Source organism: Brachyhypopomus gauderio, unplaced genomic scaffold (genome assembly GCF_052324685.1).
Source record: "Brachyhypopomus gauderio isolate BG-103 unplaced genomic scaffold, BGAUD_0.2 sc83, whole genome shotgun sequence".
Classification (NCBI taxonomy): domain Eukaryota; kingdom Metazoa; phylum Chordata; class Actinopteri; order Gymnotiformes; family Hypopomidae; genus Brachyhypopomus; species Brachyhypopomus gauderio.
In genome coordinates, this window is record NW_027506904.1 from 781,181 (window position 1) to 797,112 (window position 15,932).

Genomic DNA, 15,932 nt, shown 5'->3' on the forward strand with positions numbered 1-15,932 from the left:
CTTGCTGGTTTGTGTTACTTTTTATTGATTGTGTTTGAAGATTTGAAAATGTCTTTTAGCATTTTGTACAAAAAAGTACAAACGTAAGAAAATTCAAATAAACATTTTTCGAAAACATTTTTAAGAAGCTGGGATAATGAACAGTTTTAGAATAAGATTGCAGAATATTTAATTTCTGAGCAGTCATTGATTTAGAAACTTAGATTTTGATTTAGAAAATTTAGATTTTCTGTCAATGCAACTTTCAGTACTGTCCTGTGTTTGTTTTAGCACAACAAAATATATCACAGCAATTCATATCAGCTTACTGAACTCACTGGCCACCTTCTGCTTTGCCTGCTTCTTCACTGAATCATGGCAGACATCATCTCTATCTGACACTTGTCAGATTGGGCTAATCTGACAACAGGCAAAGCAAGAGGCAGACAGGCCTTAGTCAGATTGTATTAACACACAACATCTTCAACAGCCTTTGAAAGGGCTACAGAGTTAGCTGCAAATATGCTAGTGTCATTCATCTTAGTTAAAGTGTATTTCATTATCTCCCCAAATGTTAATATTGTAAGTTAATATGTTAATACATGTAAGTCATGTAGTGCCAGGTGGTCCCCTCATATATTCACAATATAGCTAGCGATAATGCAAACAGTTCTAATGCTATCCTGAGCTAAGGTCTGAAAATACAATCATTAATATCATATAATATCTGTAGTATCGAAGTGTCTCTGTAGGATAGAATAATTGAGGGTGACATTTTAATGTGACCCAAATCTTTTGCAGATAGAAGACAACAGGGCAGCAACTGGAATTGCTTGAGTTATTCTGTAAGAAAACAAACAGCAGTCAGTAGCAGTTGTGAGAAAGACGAGATGAGATTAGACCAGATGTCCTTACTGTACAACTAACTGAAAGACGAGATGAGATTAGACCAGATGTCCTTACTGTACTGAAACTGAAAGATTGCACTGGTAGGCAGTGTAAACTACTAAGATAAACCAAGATGTATTAAAAACATTTCAGTTTCATGTTGTCTAAAATATTCTCAAATATGTGTACATCAGACACATACGTCTGAAACACACTTCACAACCACATCCTCTCAAGACATCATATCACACCACGTAACTGCCACGATCAACCCCAAAACTGAAATGTTGCAGTTGGTGTCTTTCTCCAAGAAATTTGAAAGGTTGGAGGAGATTTACATGTTTTGTGCTTTAAAACAAACTGATTTTGATATGGCTTATCAGATGCAATTGACTGCAAAGTATAAATATCTGTTGTTAAATAGCTATAACTAATTAACTAAGGTTTCAGCAAATTTGCATGTGCTGTTTTGTTCTTTATACCAGTTAGATTTTGATAGGGCTAATCAGAGATGCATTTGACTTTTTCAGTATAACAGAATTTTACTTGTTCAAATAACTTGTCCAGTAAAATATTACGAGGATAAATTATGGATACAATTTGTATAGTTGAACAGTTGTGAACAGGGTCTAAGCTACTTTAATGATAAACTAAAAGCAGTGAACAGTATAAATGTGTGATGACAAAAGAGAAACTCACAGATAATCCTGCAGGAATACCCAATGCTCAGGTACTTGTAGGTGCCGACACAGGGGTCAGAGAAGACAGAGTTTGTGGCAGGGACCACACAACTGCTCTTGCCTCCACACCTGTGGATGGAGAAAAGTTGTGCAAATGTAATAAGAAAAAATGAAATGAGGATCTGGATTTAATGCTTTTAGTTCTATTACCATTGCTAGTTATTATTTAACAACATCCACATGGATATATCATTGTTATTAGATTATTTGCATTGCCTTTGCACTAATCATGGACTAAAAAGTTTAGGTATTGAACTGCCACACTTGCAGATGTTTTATTAAACACAATCAGTACTTTCTAGAATTTGTAAAATGTTTTTGGTCATTGTAGTTTTTTTTTTTTGTTCATTTAGATGTCTCCTTCAGAAATTCATAACACAGACTTTAAATTTAGTTGCACTCACATGTGTGCAACTACAGATAATGTTTTGTTTGCATAGCAGTTGGTTTTGGTGACTTCGGTTCTGGGTCGTCCATGAGAACATGTGGTGGAATCAGTTCGGCCATAGTTAGCACAGTGGATTGTTAAAACGCCAGCTCCTACAGGTGAAGGAACATTTAAAAAGGTTACTTCGTTGGCCAACTAAGAACACAGATCAGTCACAGAGGAAAGATAAGTGGTACTGAGAGAAATCTGGGTATGTTTGGAAACCATCATTACTCAAGTTTCCTTTAAAACGTAATCATTGTTTTAAATATTCTAACAGTTTGGGAGAAAGGCCACACTTTAACATCCTGCCCCATTGGTTAGACATTACTTAGCTGCAGGTAGTGACATATTGTCTGAAAGATTGAAATATATAACAGAAACAAATAAAAAGGCTGTACAAACCACATGTCAAGGCAGCTTGATGACCTTCACAGGTCACACTGGCCTCTGTTGATCACAGAAGTCACAGGAAAAACCACAGCAAGAACTTGTTAAATGGGTTAAATCAAGACAAAATGTACATTTTCAGAATATTTTTGCCCTACTTCAAGTAATAGACAAAACAACCCTACAAAATGAGGTAAAATGATTGTCAAAAGCAGATGATAAAACAGATTGCACAATGTCCTTACAGTACAAATTACTGAAAGTTCCGTACACACAGTACAAATGAGCATAAATAGCCTGAATGTTAGCATGCATTGAAAACTAAAAAGATTACATCTTGAATACAAGAACAAAAGGTATTTGAGCACAATAATCTGCTCATGCAGCCATTTAAGATCCACCCCAAAGCAGAATTAGTGGAACTGGCGTCTTTCTCCAAGAAAACTTAAAGCTATGAGCAGATGTACATTTTTGTTTGCAACTGCCAGATTTCACTCTGGCTAATCAGAGATGCTGCAAACTTTCAATGGTTGTGTTTCAGATCTGATCAGGAAATCTGCAGAAAATTTGCATAATTGAACTGGTGTAAATGTGGTCAAAGTCACTTTGGTAGTAATAAGTGGAGTTTTGAGAGCAGTGAAGAGTATAAATGGATGATGACGAGAGAAACTCACTATGATCCACACAGGAAAACCCAATGCTCAGGTACTTGAAGGTACCATAGCAGGAGTCAGAGAAAACTGAGTTTGTGGCTGGCACCAAACATGTGCTCTTGCCTTCACACCTGTGGCCAGGAAGAATTGTGGAATTACAATTTAATGTAATGACGTGTCCATATGTACAGCTTTTACCTTTTGACCTAACCACTGAAAGGTGGTGCACTGCACTGCAACATTGTTGCACTTGTTTCTACATTTCTATATTGTATTTTCTAACATTATATAAAAGTCTCTCATTAGTCATTCTAGTATTGAGAATGTTTTCATTGTTACACTACCCTTTTAGAGATTCATGTAAAAGTTACTTAGTTGGACTCACATGGTTGTAACTTTAGCTAGTGCGTTGGGTGAATAGCAGTTGGTGTTGGTGATTTGGTTTCTGGGTCGTCCAGCAGAACAGGTGGTGGAATCAGTTCGGCCATAGTTAGCGCTGTGGATTTTTAAGACACCCGCCTCTACAATTGAAGTTTAGCATAACAAAAACAGGTTATCATGTGGACAAAAACCATGTGTGCACAAAACATTTGCCATGAAAAGATAAGTATCAAAGACAAAGTGTATTGAAAGTGTTCTGTGTGTCACACCTGGCTCCGCCCCTCCTGTCATGACCTCTAGGCTCTGTTCGAAATAGCCTACTACATACTGGATACTGCATACTGGACTCAGTATATACTGGATACTGCATACTGGTCCTCGTAGTAGTATGCAGTACAGTTTCCAGTATGCGACAAAAGCAAAGCACACTACGGGGTCACGTGATCGTAGCATTGCATGATGGGATGCAGTACACCACAAAGATAGCTATTTTCACATACTGGAATATTTTGCTGAAGTAGTAGGTCATCCGGGTATGTTTCACGTACTGGAAATTTTCATTTTGGTCACATACTGCATATGGCATAATGATTTGGGGCTCGATCAGTACGCCAGTAGTATGTAGTAGGCTATTTCGAACAGAGCCCTAGTTTGTATCCCAGCCCGCATTCTTTGAGTTCAGCTGTTTCTAATTTATTTAGATCACTATATGGCATTTAGTTCCTCGTTTCCAGTGTTTCTTTGCGGGTCATTTTTGTGTACAATTTACTGGTGTTCATTTTGCATTTCAGTCTATAGTAATTATTGGTGCCATTTTATATTTAATAATTTATGCTCATATTTAGGTATTCCTGGGATGTATATAGTATTTGTATAGTTTAGAATATTTATGATTGCAGTATAATTATATTAGTGTTTATCATTTATATTTAGTTCAATCTGCATTCATGTGTAGAATTTTCTAGAATGGATAGGAACTGATGCTGAGCAATGACGTTTCTGGAGCTCGCGCATCTATCAAATGTAAAACGGTTGTTTTGTTCTTGTTATGTTTTAATCTTCAATAAAGACGGGGCGAGCTCACTGTTTTCTACCGTCGTTCAAACTTTAACACGCGTAGACTCGTTCATTCCGTCTGACTGAGTGGTTATTTGTAGGAATAATAAGAAAGAAATTGACAACAATTTAAGAACAAACATTTAGCCACTACAGTAATTGTGTGGTAGTTCTTGTGTGTAATATCTCTATGGATCTATGTTTAGTGTTTTAGTTTGTTTATGAAAGTAAATTGTGTGCGCTGTATGTTAAGTTCACCCAACTACTTGGTTCTATGTTTGAGTTCAACGTGTGTCTACATAGCTGTAGTATGTTAGTCTATCCTTTGTATTCCTGCCCTTGTAGCCTTTTATTTATTGTTTAGTCTTTGTGTGTTTTGTCTCATTGTCACCATGTCTCTTCGTCCTCGTACTCTGCCTGTCTGTTCTCTTAAAGTAAAAGCAAATGTTGAATGTGTGACCCCTGTAAATAAATCTCTTTTGCAAATGTGTCCATATATAACTACTTGAGTTTCCTTGAACATGAGTTAGGAGTGTGATGGTGTCCATACAAACCACAAATCAAAACAGCATCACCGCGTTGACAGGTCACACTAGTGTCTGCAGGACACACAAGGCACAGCAGTGCTTAATTATTGCTTATAGTTTATCTTTAGTCACAGCTCAAAATCTGTGGTAAAAAAAATGTGACTCTGCTAGAGGCAGGTGTTGTCTAGCAGAGTCAAGTGCTACTACAGATGTTTCTGTGTGTCTGGCCATATCAAACATCACATTTAGAGTTTGATGACAGGCAAGTATGAGTAAAAATGTTTCTCTGCAGTAGGCTACTGTGAAATATGATTAAATATTATTGTAATGTAAATAAAATTCATGAACAAAATTATTGCACTGATAACTGACTATGTTCAACATACTTAATTTCTAGTTCACATTTACCACTGCAATGAGAACCTTTACAAATTTTCTTGGAATTTATAGAGATTTTTTTTTTTTCTTTTTGGTGAATTTTCATAACTTTCCTTAAACTTAGACATTTCCTACCCTTCAGTTCATCTCTCCTGGCACTTGGCAGCTGCCAACCAGGGAGGGCTGTCACATGCTTCATCTGAGGCACATGCAGCCAATCACAGCATCTTTTCAAGTATCACACTCATGCAACATCAGAGGGGGCAGAGTAACACCCTGAGAGGCTGGCACTATCCACCTCCTTCTGCTGCGTGAGCTCACAGACACCTGTGATTGGTCAGTGTCACTGTAATTGACAAGGGAGAGTGCCACCCCTCCCCCCATGAGAGCACAGCCTGTTTTGCACTCTGCAGCTCATGGATATGGATGGATGTGACATCATCAGGGATCAAACTCACAATCTCACTATGCTTTTCTGTTGAACCACTCAAGAGCCCTTATTAGAGAATCTTCATTTTAATTCCCTACATTAATTATACATGTATTATATGGAAACCACAATTTAAATGTTGTTGAGAATGAGACATTTAAAATTTCACACAGCTGAGGCAATAGACACTGAGATTACATTACAACTGTGATTACATTTTCAGAAAAATAAAAATCATACACTCTTGGTTCTTGGATAAATTTGTTATAACTGTCTTAACACGCAAAATGCACATGCTTATACTGTGGTCTGTTAATATAAAGACAATCATGTAGTATTAAAGAAAACAACAAATAAGATAATCGGAGAATATAGTAATGAAGTCATGACCATGTTAACAAGAGGAGTTTAGATTGAGTTGCTTCATGGCAAAATTTTACCTGCATAAACCAGCAAACCTTGAGCTACAATTAGCACTGTAAGACAAAAAAGACACTGCTTTAAGCAACTTTAAAACAGCTTACACTGAAGATAAATCAGTCCCTGTCTAATGGAAGCATTCAATGCAAATTTATGTTTCCTTGGGCTAATACAAAGATGTCATATTTAAGGAGTCCTGCGTTGTTGGCAGGCACAGTTACTTATTAACTATAGCCTACAATAGTTATGTGTTAGCATCAAATAACATGGACAAAACTTACGCATAAGTAGAGATAGCTTCATGTTCAACATTCTGGAGGTGATTCTGAAGGTATCAGGGATGAGGTGTGTCATGGGAGATTTTCTTTCCTTCTCCCCCAAAGATTCAAGAATAAGCAAAAGAAAGATTTGAAATCAAAAGTAACTTTATTGCAAAGAATAAATCAAAGCAAAAAAGGATGTTGATCTCAAGAGTGAATACTGACTGGCTCACAATTGTGCATAATCTTAAATACCATACATGATTCTCTGTAGGTGGGGCATGCTTGTCTTGTTTGATAGGAAGACCCTTAGAAAACTCCAATAATCTAGTAAACTCTGTACCTGATCAGCTAGCTAATGCAATATCTCAGACATGCACCATGTATGGGGTCAGACTAACCTCACAGATGTCTCCCTTTTCGTCACTTGTGACCCTTTTAGAGTTCTGTGTGCTGTGAGTTCAGTATGGCCTGCTATGAGCAAAATGTAATTATCAGTTTTTCCAAGATCTTTTCTTGGGTCTTGGAATGTGTTTACTTAATTTTTTCCTGATAGCGAAGAAAACAGCTCAACACACTCCTTGTGCCAAGGCCACTTGAACTCACACACACACACACACACACACACACACACACACACACACACACACACACACACACACACACACACACACACACACACACACACAGATCAACTCAACTTTCACTCTTGAGTCACATTTTAAAACAGGGAAATTGTCTGCATACTTTATAAATATGTAATATAAAAGAAGATGATGTAAATTCTGATTATTATCATATATTCTGATTATTATTCCACCGGTTTCAAATGTTGATACCACTGGAGCTGGATGGTATTTAAATATAAGAGGTAAGATAAATGAAGATCCTTCTAAGGCTCTTTGATACACATTTACTCTATTCCTGAAATGTTTTACAGCACAATGAAGTTTACGCTGAGGAATAACTCAGTTATAGGTACAATTAGTTGGGTCAAATTAATTTTGATAATATTTAATTCCAAGAGGAATATAAGGTATGACAAATTCACCACTTATATTTAGTATTCGTTTTTTATGGAGTTTCAAGTTTGAACGTGCAAAACCCCTTCAGAATTCTTAAGTTTATCTTGAAAAATGTAGGTTTCACAGTACGGAGCGCCCCCTGCCGGTCGCCCCCGTCCACAGCGGCAGTTGTCCTGTTTTTGTTGTGTTGTGATTGCTCCCTTTTTCGTTCGCACTCCTGCCCATCACAAAATAACCAGCCACCCTTTAGGATGCCGCCAGTCTCCTTTACTTTCTCCTTCGTTTGTGGTCACGTCTCGTGGTGAGTGTTTATCTGCGTGGTGTATGTTTGCCGTGTGTTTTGTGGGCTCCCTTCGTCCCGCTGTGTTTAAGGTGTTTAAGTGTTTGTCTTGAGGCCTGTTTGTTCAACTAGTTGCTCGCTGTGTGCGGACGCTTGAGACAAGGTTTTCTGCCTCTTGTGCCTGTGAGACATTTATCTAACGTGTGTGATATTTTCAGGCACGTGTGCCCGAAGTCTCACCGTGTGTGTAAATGTATTTATTAGAATTAAAAATAATAGAAAAAAGTCTATTTTACAGTTGAATGGGTAAAGAACAAGTTGCGGCAGCTCCGCAACTTGTTATTTTGGTCTACGCTACCGTCAGTACCACGTGACACTGAAGTGTCATGTGACGCCAAGCGAGCTTCCAATTGGCTGGTGACGAAATGTTGCTCAGGAGAGCGCACGCGGTGAGATTTCGGGCACGCGTGCATGAAAATATCAAGTAACTCGGCGGTGACTGGAGCCTGTGACCACAGTACTGATCTCTTCCAGTTAGACTGACATTCACGAAATAATGGGCTCGTTATTAAAAAAAAAACAGATAGGGTATGCGATAAATACCTATTATGCAATTCCTACATGTTGTGAATTTATCCCCACACCATTGCTTTAAATAAAGATACTTTTAGAAGATGTGAGAAGATCACATATATGAATTAACGAAGAGTTCATGTTCGTCGGTAAGCGCTTCAATGCCAAGACATCTTTTCAAAATAAAAGTCATGGGTTGGTTCAACTTTTAACATGTGCAGCATGTGCAACTTCACATATGAAACTATAAACACAAAGGTATCAAGTACATACAAGGAGCAATGCATTTCATGTGCATCTGGACTTGTGAAACATTTCTGTCATTTGTGAAAACAAATCAAAGCTCAGATTTCCTGTTTTAACACTGGTAGATTAAATAAGCTTTTCACCAGTTTTGTAAATATTTATTCCTTAGTAATAAAAACTTGGTTGTTTCCCTGCACAATATTTACCACATTAATAACCAGACTTCTGTGTTGACAACGTTTTACCTGCTTTTGTGGAAAAGTGGACTGTCGGGACTGATACAGTTGGGTGTTTCCATAGCAGCTGAGATGCAGACTCACCTTATTGTATATTGTAAGGAACCACGTAAAGCATTAGGGCTCAACATCACCCCACAGTCTTTGAGGTCATAGGTCATAGTTGGGAAAGGGACATGAATGGAGGATTCACATCCAACACTCCCAAATTAAGGTTTTCTGTTGTTCTCAAGACGACTTTGTTATTACATAACCTGTTGGTGTAAAAACAATTAAACTGTTTTTTCCCCCATCACCTGACTCCATGTCAGCTTTAGATTATCAGTCAAGCAACCACTGAGTATATGGAAGATTAGTTGTGAGTTTTGTCATATTGAGTGCCAACTTCTCTCCACCAACAACCCTCTTCAAAGCCAAAATAATCACTTCCATTGCCATGGTAAATGCCAACAGTAAAATTCTACAGCGTGCCATTATGCCCATTTAGACAGCCAATATGTGTTTTTTTCACCTGTTTTAAAGCAAAATTGGATATCTTCAAAATAGGCTCTCACACACCTAGTATCTGGTACCTGAAACAGGTCATATGCCTTCCACAAAAAAATTATTAGTGCTGTGGTACATGCTGAGAAGCAGGAAATGTGCTGATTAACTTCACACAACTATAGCTGCTGGGAATTGTGGTTGGAAACAAGGCGAGTAAAAAGGTTTTGATATTAGCAAAAAGCTTGTGATCTTTGGTTATAATTTGAAAGAATAAAATCATCTGAACAGATTTGCAAGTTGTGGTGATTACTCCCGTAAGCATACCTTTAGCTGAAATGGGAGTTCAACTGATCACATGTAATTTTAATTTTCACCACTGGGTGCAACTGTCACTAAAACGTAATTCTTTGTGAAGATGCAAGGTGGTGGATAAACGAGTCAAGGTAAATGAAAAGGCAGGAAAATTAAACATAAACAGGAGTAAATTCATGGCAGATCTATAGTTGTTCACTTGTTGATAGGAACAGTCATCTTAGCATGTGTGTGTTTTGTTTATGTGTGCCCATGTTTAACAGACAGCCTGTACAACTGCTGAAAAAAATGATTTAAAGCACGAAGTCAGACATTAAGCCAAGAAGAAGACATTTATGGACTGAAGCTTCTTCTGCCAAAGAAAATCCCTTTCAAATCTGAAATTTGGCCCAAATTAGCTTTAAGAATTTTTAATGATGACAGTAGGCTATTGTAAACAGAAAATGGCTATCAGTTGCTTGGACCAACAATAGACAGGGACTAAGAGACAAAGTTAAGGAGTTGAATAGAGAGGCAACATTTTCTAAATGCTCTGAATTCCAAGTTTGTGACACTTGTCAGAAGAAATCTGACAACATGGATGAAGTACAGGATGATGTTCTTGATGGTTCAGTGAAAGTGAACGAGCTCACTCTGGTCAGGATCAAAAGGATGATTACACAGATGGTGCTAACCAACTTCACACTGAAAATAATACTTGCCAGTTTGCTGATGCAGGTTTGAATCAGGGTGAATCAGAAACAGACGAGATTCAATCAGCACACAAGGATGTGCACAGACAATGGTACAAAACAAAAAGCGTTCCTAGATCATTTCAAATTTATATCACCTCTAAGAAATGGAAAAACATAACTCCTAAAAAACACGCGAAACATCTCCATAAATCATGGACACGTCTTTTACAACTGCTTCAGTAAAAAATCCTGCGTGTCCTTCAAATACCAGCGGCTGAAAAAACCATTCAGCAGAAAAAGACGAGCTCCGTTATTCAAGGCATGTGCTTTTTGTACGTTCTCCACCTGCAAAGCCAGATACACATTTCTTATTTTGCACAAGCCAGAGACAGATAAAATGGTAAAGGCCCAAGTGAGACGCCGGGGCAACTGTGTCCTTCACAGAATGGAGGAAATTCACCCCAGATGGGCAAACATGCATAGGCATCAAAGGCATCAGTAATACTTATTACAGCAAATTACAGAGAACCCCCAAAGAAGAGCTGGTAGCTGGGTATATAACCAGATGTTTAAAACGTGACATTCTCAAAGTGATTTCTTCTGAGATTAACAAAGCCAACAACTCATGACAATGTCATGATTGAGATGATGCTCACACAAACTATAATGAATGAGTGTGACACTAATGATTCAAACTGGCCTGGATAAAACAAACAACCTTTCCCTTTATCTAGAGGTAACAGGTGGTGTGGTAGCAAAAACACCACAACAGGCAAAACGAGTGTTGCATTGCACTCTAACACTGCCAGCGATGGGACATGGTGCACAGTCACTCCCAGTGACTGAAATGCTTTCAAATGACCATGATGTCCCAACTATTGCATTTTGGCTACTGAAGTTTGTAACAAATTTGCCAAAATGCACAAATATTTGTGTCTACAAAGTAGAAGTAGATTACAGCTGGGCATTAATTCAGGGCACCCTTTTGTCCTTCAATAAGGATAACACCCGTCAGTACCTTGTGAAGACATTCCAGATTGCCACTGGAAAAATAAAGGATGCAGAGTTCACCATAGTGCATATATGAGCTACTCACACAATAAAGGCATTTTTAAATTCTGCTGGACGAAAGACTAAGGACAGAGGGCTGAGAGAATTTGCTATATTTTGCTTTGGCCTTCTCCAGAACACCACAATGCTTGACAAGGCAAAATAAATCTCCAGGCATATGTGTGTGGCATTCACAACAGAAAATGAAACTCAAAATGTACAGGAAAGTGTAACTGAGTTAAAGAATCTCATTACCAAAACTTCAGATGTGGAGCTTTGCTTTCTTGTCTGCAGTGGGGAAGAGGAAATGCAGACAAACCTGAAAACAATGAGTGGTGGATCACCATTCACAGCTGCCTTCAGGGCTGTTGTAAATGCCATCAAGAACACTTCAGTGACAGAAGATGAACTGAAATCTGGGACTAATGTATACGTTTGCCTAGACATCATCCAAATTCTGTTTGAAACCTACTTAGGCATTTTTCCATTGTGGAGTGGGCTGCTTCTAGCAAAATTTAAATGACACAGCAATCTGGAAGAACCCCTAACAACTCCTGAAGTAACTCGTGATACCAACTGCCATGTTGTGACCTGGTTTGGAACATGCACATGTTAGGTGAAGTGCACTAGGGTGCTGCTCTGAATTAGTCCTGGTGGGTGCAAAGACACTCTTCTCTGGCATGGAATGAAATTAGCTGTGAAGTGACAGTGACCCTTAGAGGCCACATGACAACTAGGAGATGCTTGATTCTGAGGTAAGACACGCAGACAGAGATAATGCATTCCAAAAGCACCCCCTCTACTTGCTGAAACAAAAGTTCCTGTTTCTCTGAGAGCAGTGGTTTCTGAGAGAGATGAGATAAATTTAAAAAATGTAAATGTGCCATATTTGTCAGTTGTGATTTTCACTCCAATCGAAATTTGTCCTCCGCATTTACCCATCTGTGCAGTTAGAACACACGATGTTTAAATGTTCAAATATGCTAACATTATAGCACAAGAAAAAAGAAAAGACCCCAAAGGTGTGACGCCGGGGGCGTCGGGACAGAGGCTGCCAGGAAAGGACCTAGATAGCGCATCCGCACGCTGGTTCTTCTCTCCTGGCCGGTATGTCACCTGGAACTTGAAACGAGAGAAATACAGAGACCACCTGGCTTGACGGGCGTTCATCCGTTTCGTGGTCCTGATATATTCCAGGTTTTTGTGGTCAGTAAGCACGGTGAATGGATGCTTAGCTCCCTCCAGCCAGTGTCTCCACTCACCGAACGCCTTGCGCATGGCCAACAACTCACGGTCTCCCACCCCGTAGTTACGCTCGGCGGCGGTGAGCTTCCTCGAGTAGAAGGCTATGGGACGGAGAGAGCTATGCTTTTTCAGTCGCTGTGACAGCACCGCGCCTACTCCCACGTTCGACGCGTCTACCTCCACTATAAAGGGACGGTTAGGATCCGGTTGGTGCAGAACCGGCGCGTCGACAAACGCTTGCTTCAGCTGGTCGAACGCTCTCGTAGATCTCTCTGTCCAGCGAAGCTTAACTCCTCCCCCTCTCAGCATGTCAGTAAAGGGCTCTGCGATCTGACTATATGCGCGAATGAACCGCCTGTAGAAATTCGTGAAGCCCAGAAATCTCTGCAACTCGCGCCGTGTGTGAGGCTGCGTCCATTTCACGACCGCCTCCACCTTCCTGTGCTGCATGTGCACGGAGCCTGGCCTAATGGTGTAGCCTAGGAAGTTCATCTCACTGAGATGGAACTCACACTTCTCGAGCTTGCAATACAACCGATTCCGCAAGAGCGTGCCCAGAACTGCCCGTACATCACGCACATGTTGGTCGTGGGAGGGAGAATAGATCAGGATGTCATCGATATAAGCGCCAACGCATCTATTCAAATACTCCCTTAAGACCTCATTAATGAACGCCTGGAAGAACGACGGAGCAGATGCCAAGCCATAAGGCAAGACGCGATACTCGTAGTGCCCCGTAGAGGTACTAAACGCCGTCTTCCATTCATCACCCGCGCGTACGCGAATAAGGTTGTAGGCGCTGCGCAGATCTAGTTTAGTGAAGACTTTAGCCTTCCTTAACTGCTCCAGCGCTGACGGCACTAGAGGCAGCGGGTAGGCAAAGTTCACTAAGAGGGAATTGAGCCCTCGGTAATCTACGCATGGCCTCCGCCCACCGTCTTTCTTCTTTACGAAGAAGACGCTGGCTGAGGCAGGAGAGGTGGAGGGAGTAATATAGCACTGAGCGAGAGCCTCCTTAACATACTGAGCCATGACCCGCTCCTCCTCCTGAGAAAGAGGATAGACTCGACCGCGCGGTGGTGTAGTACCTGCCTTGAGGGTGATGTGACAGTCCCAGGGTCGGTGGGGTGGTAACTGGGTGGCCTTGGCAGCGCTGAACACCTCCGCTAGATCACGGTACGGAGCGGGAATGACTGGGGTGGAGCTGATGTTAGGGCTCTCAACGCTGGTGGATTGCGCGAACACACGGGAGGGAGACCGGGTGCCCTGTAGAGGCGCTACCCACTTCAGCAGCTTACCCGTGGACCAGTCGATAACGGGGTTGTGGAGTTTAAACCAAGGGAGACCTAATGTGATGGAATAGTGTGTGGAAGGGAGTACAAAAAAACTGATCTGTTCCCTTCGGCCCTGAACGTGTATGGTGACTGGTGCAGTGCGGTGAGAAATAAAACCCCCGCCCACAGGTTGCCCGTCCAGTGCGTGCACGCGTCTCGGCTCCTCGAGTTGGATCAGGGGCACCCTCAGCTGCTCAGCGACGCTCCTCCGCATCAGGTTCCCCGAGGCTCCCGTATCCACCAATGCAAACACAGATAAGGACATTGCCCCGTAAGACACTGACGCTTCCCACGTTAAAAGATTTCCCATCAGAGCGATACTCACCCTAGCCCGCCCCCTCTTCGGACCAGCGGTACGCGTGAGGGGGGGGGGGGGGTGCGGCAGCACCCATCTCCATGGGCTCGGCGGGCGTGGTCTCACGGGGCGGTGTGTGCACGGGAGCCTGCGGGGTAGGAGGAAGCGCCGCTCCTCTGCCTCGCTCCTGCAGCAACCTGTCCATGGTTATGGCCAGGTGCACCATCTGATTCAGGTCCTGTCCCTCGGGCCGACAGCTCAACTCTGCCCTCAGGTCGGGCTTCAACCCTGCCAGGAAGACGTCTGTTTGAGCCGCTTCTCCCCAACCAGTCCTGGCGGCCAGGGTCCGGAACTCCAGAGCGTAGTCTGCGGCGCTTCGACTTCCCTGCCGTAGCTGTAACAGGCTCTGGCCGCAGACCCTCCCGCGGCTGGGGTGGTTGAAGACCGCCCGCAGCTCGCGAACGAACTGGTCGTGGCTGCCGGTACAGGGCTTCTCCGCGCTGATCTGGGCTGCTCCCCAGTCCAGTGCCTTGCCCTGCAACCTGTTCACCATGAAGCCGACTTTCTCCTTCTCCTCCAGGTGGGGCATGCTGGTAAAATAGAGCTGGCACTGGACCAGGAAGCCCTCACAGCGCTCTGGATCCCCGTTGTAGGGCTCGGGTGGAGGAATCTGCGTTCTTGGCGTCGGAGGGCGCGCAGATGCCTGTACCGTCAGAGCCTGGATGCAGGTCGTCAGGGTAGTTACCACTGAGCGGAGCTCCTGGAGCTCCTGCTGTTGTCTGCCCAGGATGATGCCTTGATGGGCCAACACCTCTATGGCAGAGGCGCCCTCGCCTCCGGCTGCTCCAGGCTGCACATTCTGTGACGCCGGGGGCGTCGGGACAGAGGCAGCCGGAGACGTGGGTTGGACAGAAGGTGGTTTATTATCCATGGCAACCAGTAACACTCGTAGTACGCAATGCACGGCAAAGCTCGTAGAGCACACACTGCAGATGCAAGGTAAAGCTCGTAGCGCATACACTGTAGATGCAAGGTAAAGCTCGTAGCGCATACACTGTAGACGCAAGGTAAAGCTCGTAACGCATACACTGGAGATGCAAGGTAAAGCTCGTAGCGCATACACAGTGGATGCAAGGTGACGCTCGTACACACATGGTAGGGACGTGCAGTCAACCAGAGACGCTCGTGTAGCGGCAATGTGCAGCACTGGACCAGACGACCTGTGGGCTTAAGAAGTGCAAAGTAAACAAGAAACAGGTGCTCAGTATGATGGTGATTGCGACTGTGGGAGTGGCTGCGTGCGCGGGGGTGTGTGCTGGGATCGGCTGCTGGCCGGGTTGCGCGCCCTCTGGTGGCGACCCGGCCCCCTCACCGTGACAAAAGGACTGTAAATCTTAATTACTTAAATTTAAATGTTTAATTGGTAACACTTTACATTAAGTGTTTACTTACTAATGTTAACTAATGCATCAGTTAACATGAACAACACATGAAGTAACAGATTAACAATAATTAACTAACGTTAAGTAAACATGTAACAGTTGCATTAGTTAATGCCTTGAATACCTTGTTTTTATGAAGTGCAGACTAAGTGGTGTTGACTAACTAACATGAAGTAATGCATTAGTTAACATGAACAACACATGA

At 42.1% G+C, this 15,932-nt stretch overlaps 1 protein-coding gene and 1 pseudogene across 1 annotated transcript; one reads left to right on the forward strand and one right to left on the reverse strand.

Annotated features, from left to right (window-relative positions):
• LOC143493230 (uncharacterized) overlaps positions 1-15,932 on the forward strand; it is a 181,951-nt pseudogene that overhangs the window by 165,191 nt on the left and 828 nt on the right.
• Positions 6-7,056, reverse strand: LOC143493264 (L-rhamnose-binding lectin CSL3-like). Its single transcript, XM_076991577.1, has 10 exons — positions 6,931-7,056; positions 6,551-6,638; positions 6,290-6,325; positions 5,069-5,113; positions 3,463-3,598; positions 3,099-3,208; positions 2,440-2,484; positions 2,012-2,147; positions 1,567-1,676; positions 6-822 (listed from the first exon to the last, which is right to left on the reverse strand). Coding segments are annotated over exons 2-10 (693 nt in total). The 5' UTR covers positions 6,624-6,638; positions 6,931-7,056; the 3' UTR covers positions 6-820.

Excerpts from the sequence above, each read along its gene's own strand:
- LOC143493264 (XM_076991577.1), bottom strand. The coding sequence starts at position 6,623 with ATGACACACCTCATCCCTGATACCTTCAGAATCACCTCCAGAATGTTG. Across the intron at positions 3,599-5,068 it reads TGATGCTGTTTTGATTTGTG|AGGCGGGTGTCTTAAAAATC; the intron begins GTTTGTATGGAC and ends CTTCAATTGTAG. Across the intron at positions 2,485-3,098 it reads GTTTTCCTGTGTGGATCATA|AGGCCAGTGTGACCTGTGAA; the intron begins GTGAGTTTCTCT and ends TGTGATCAACAG.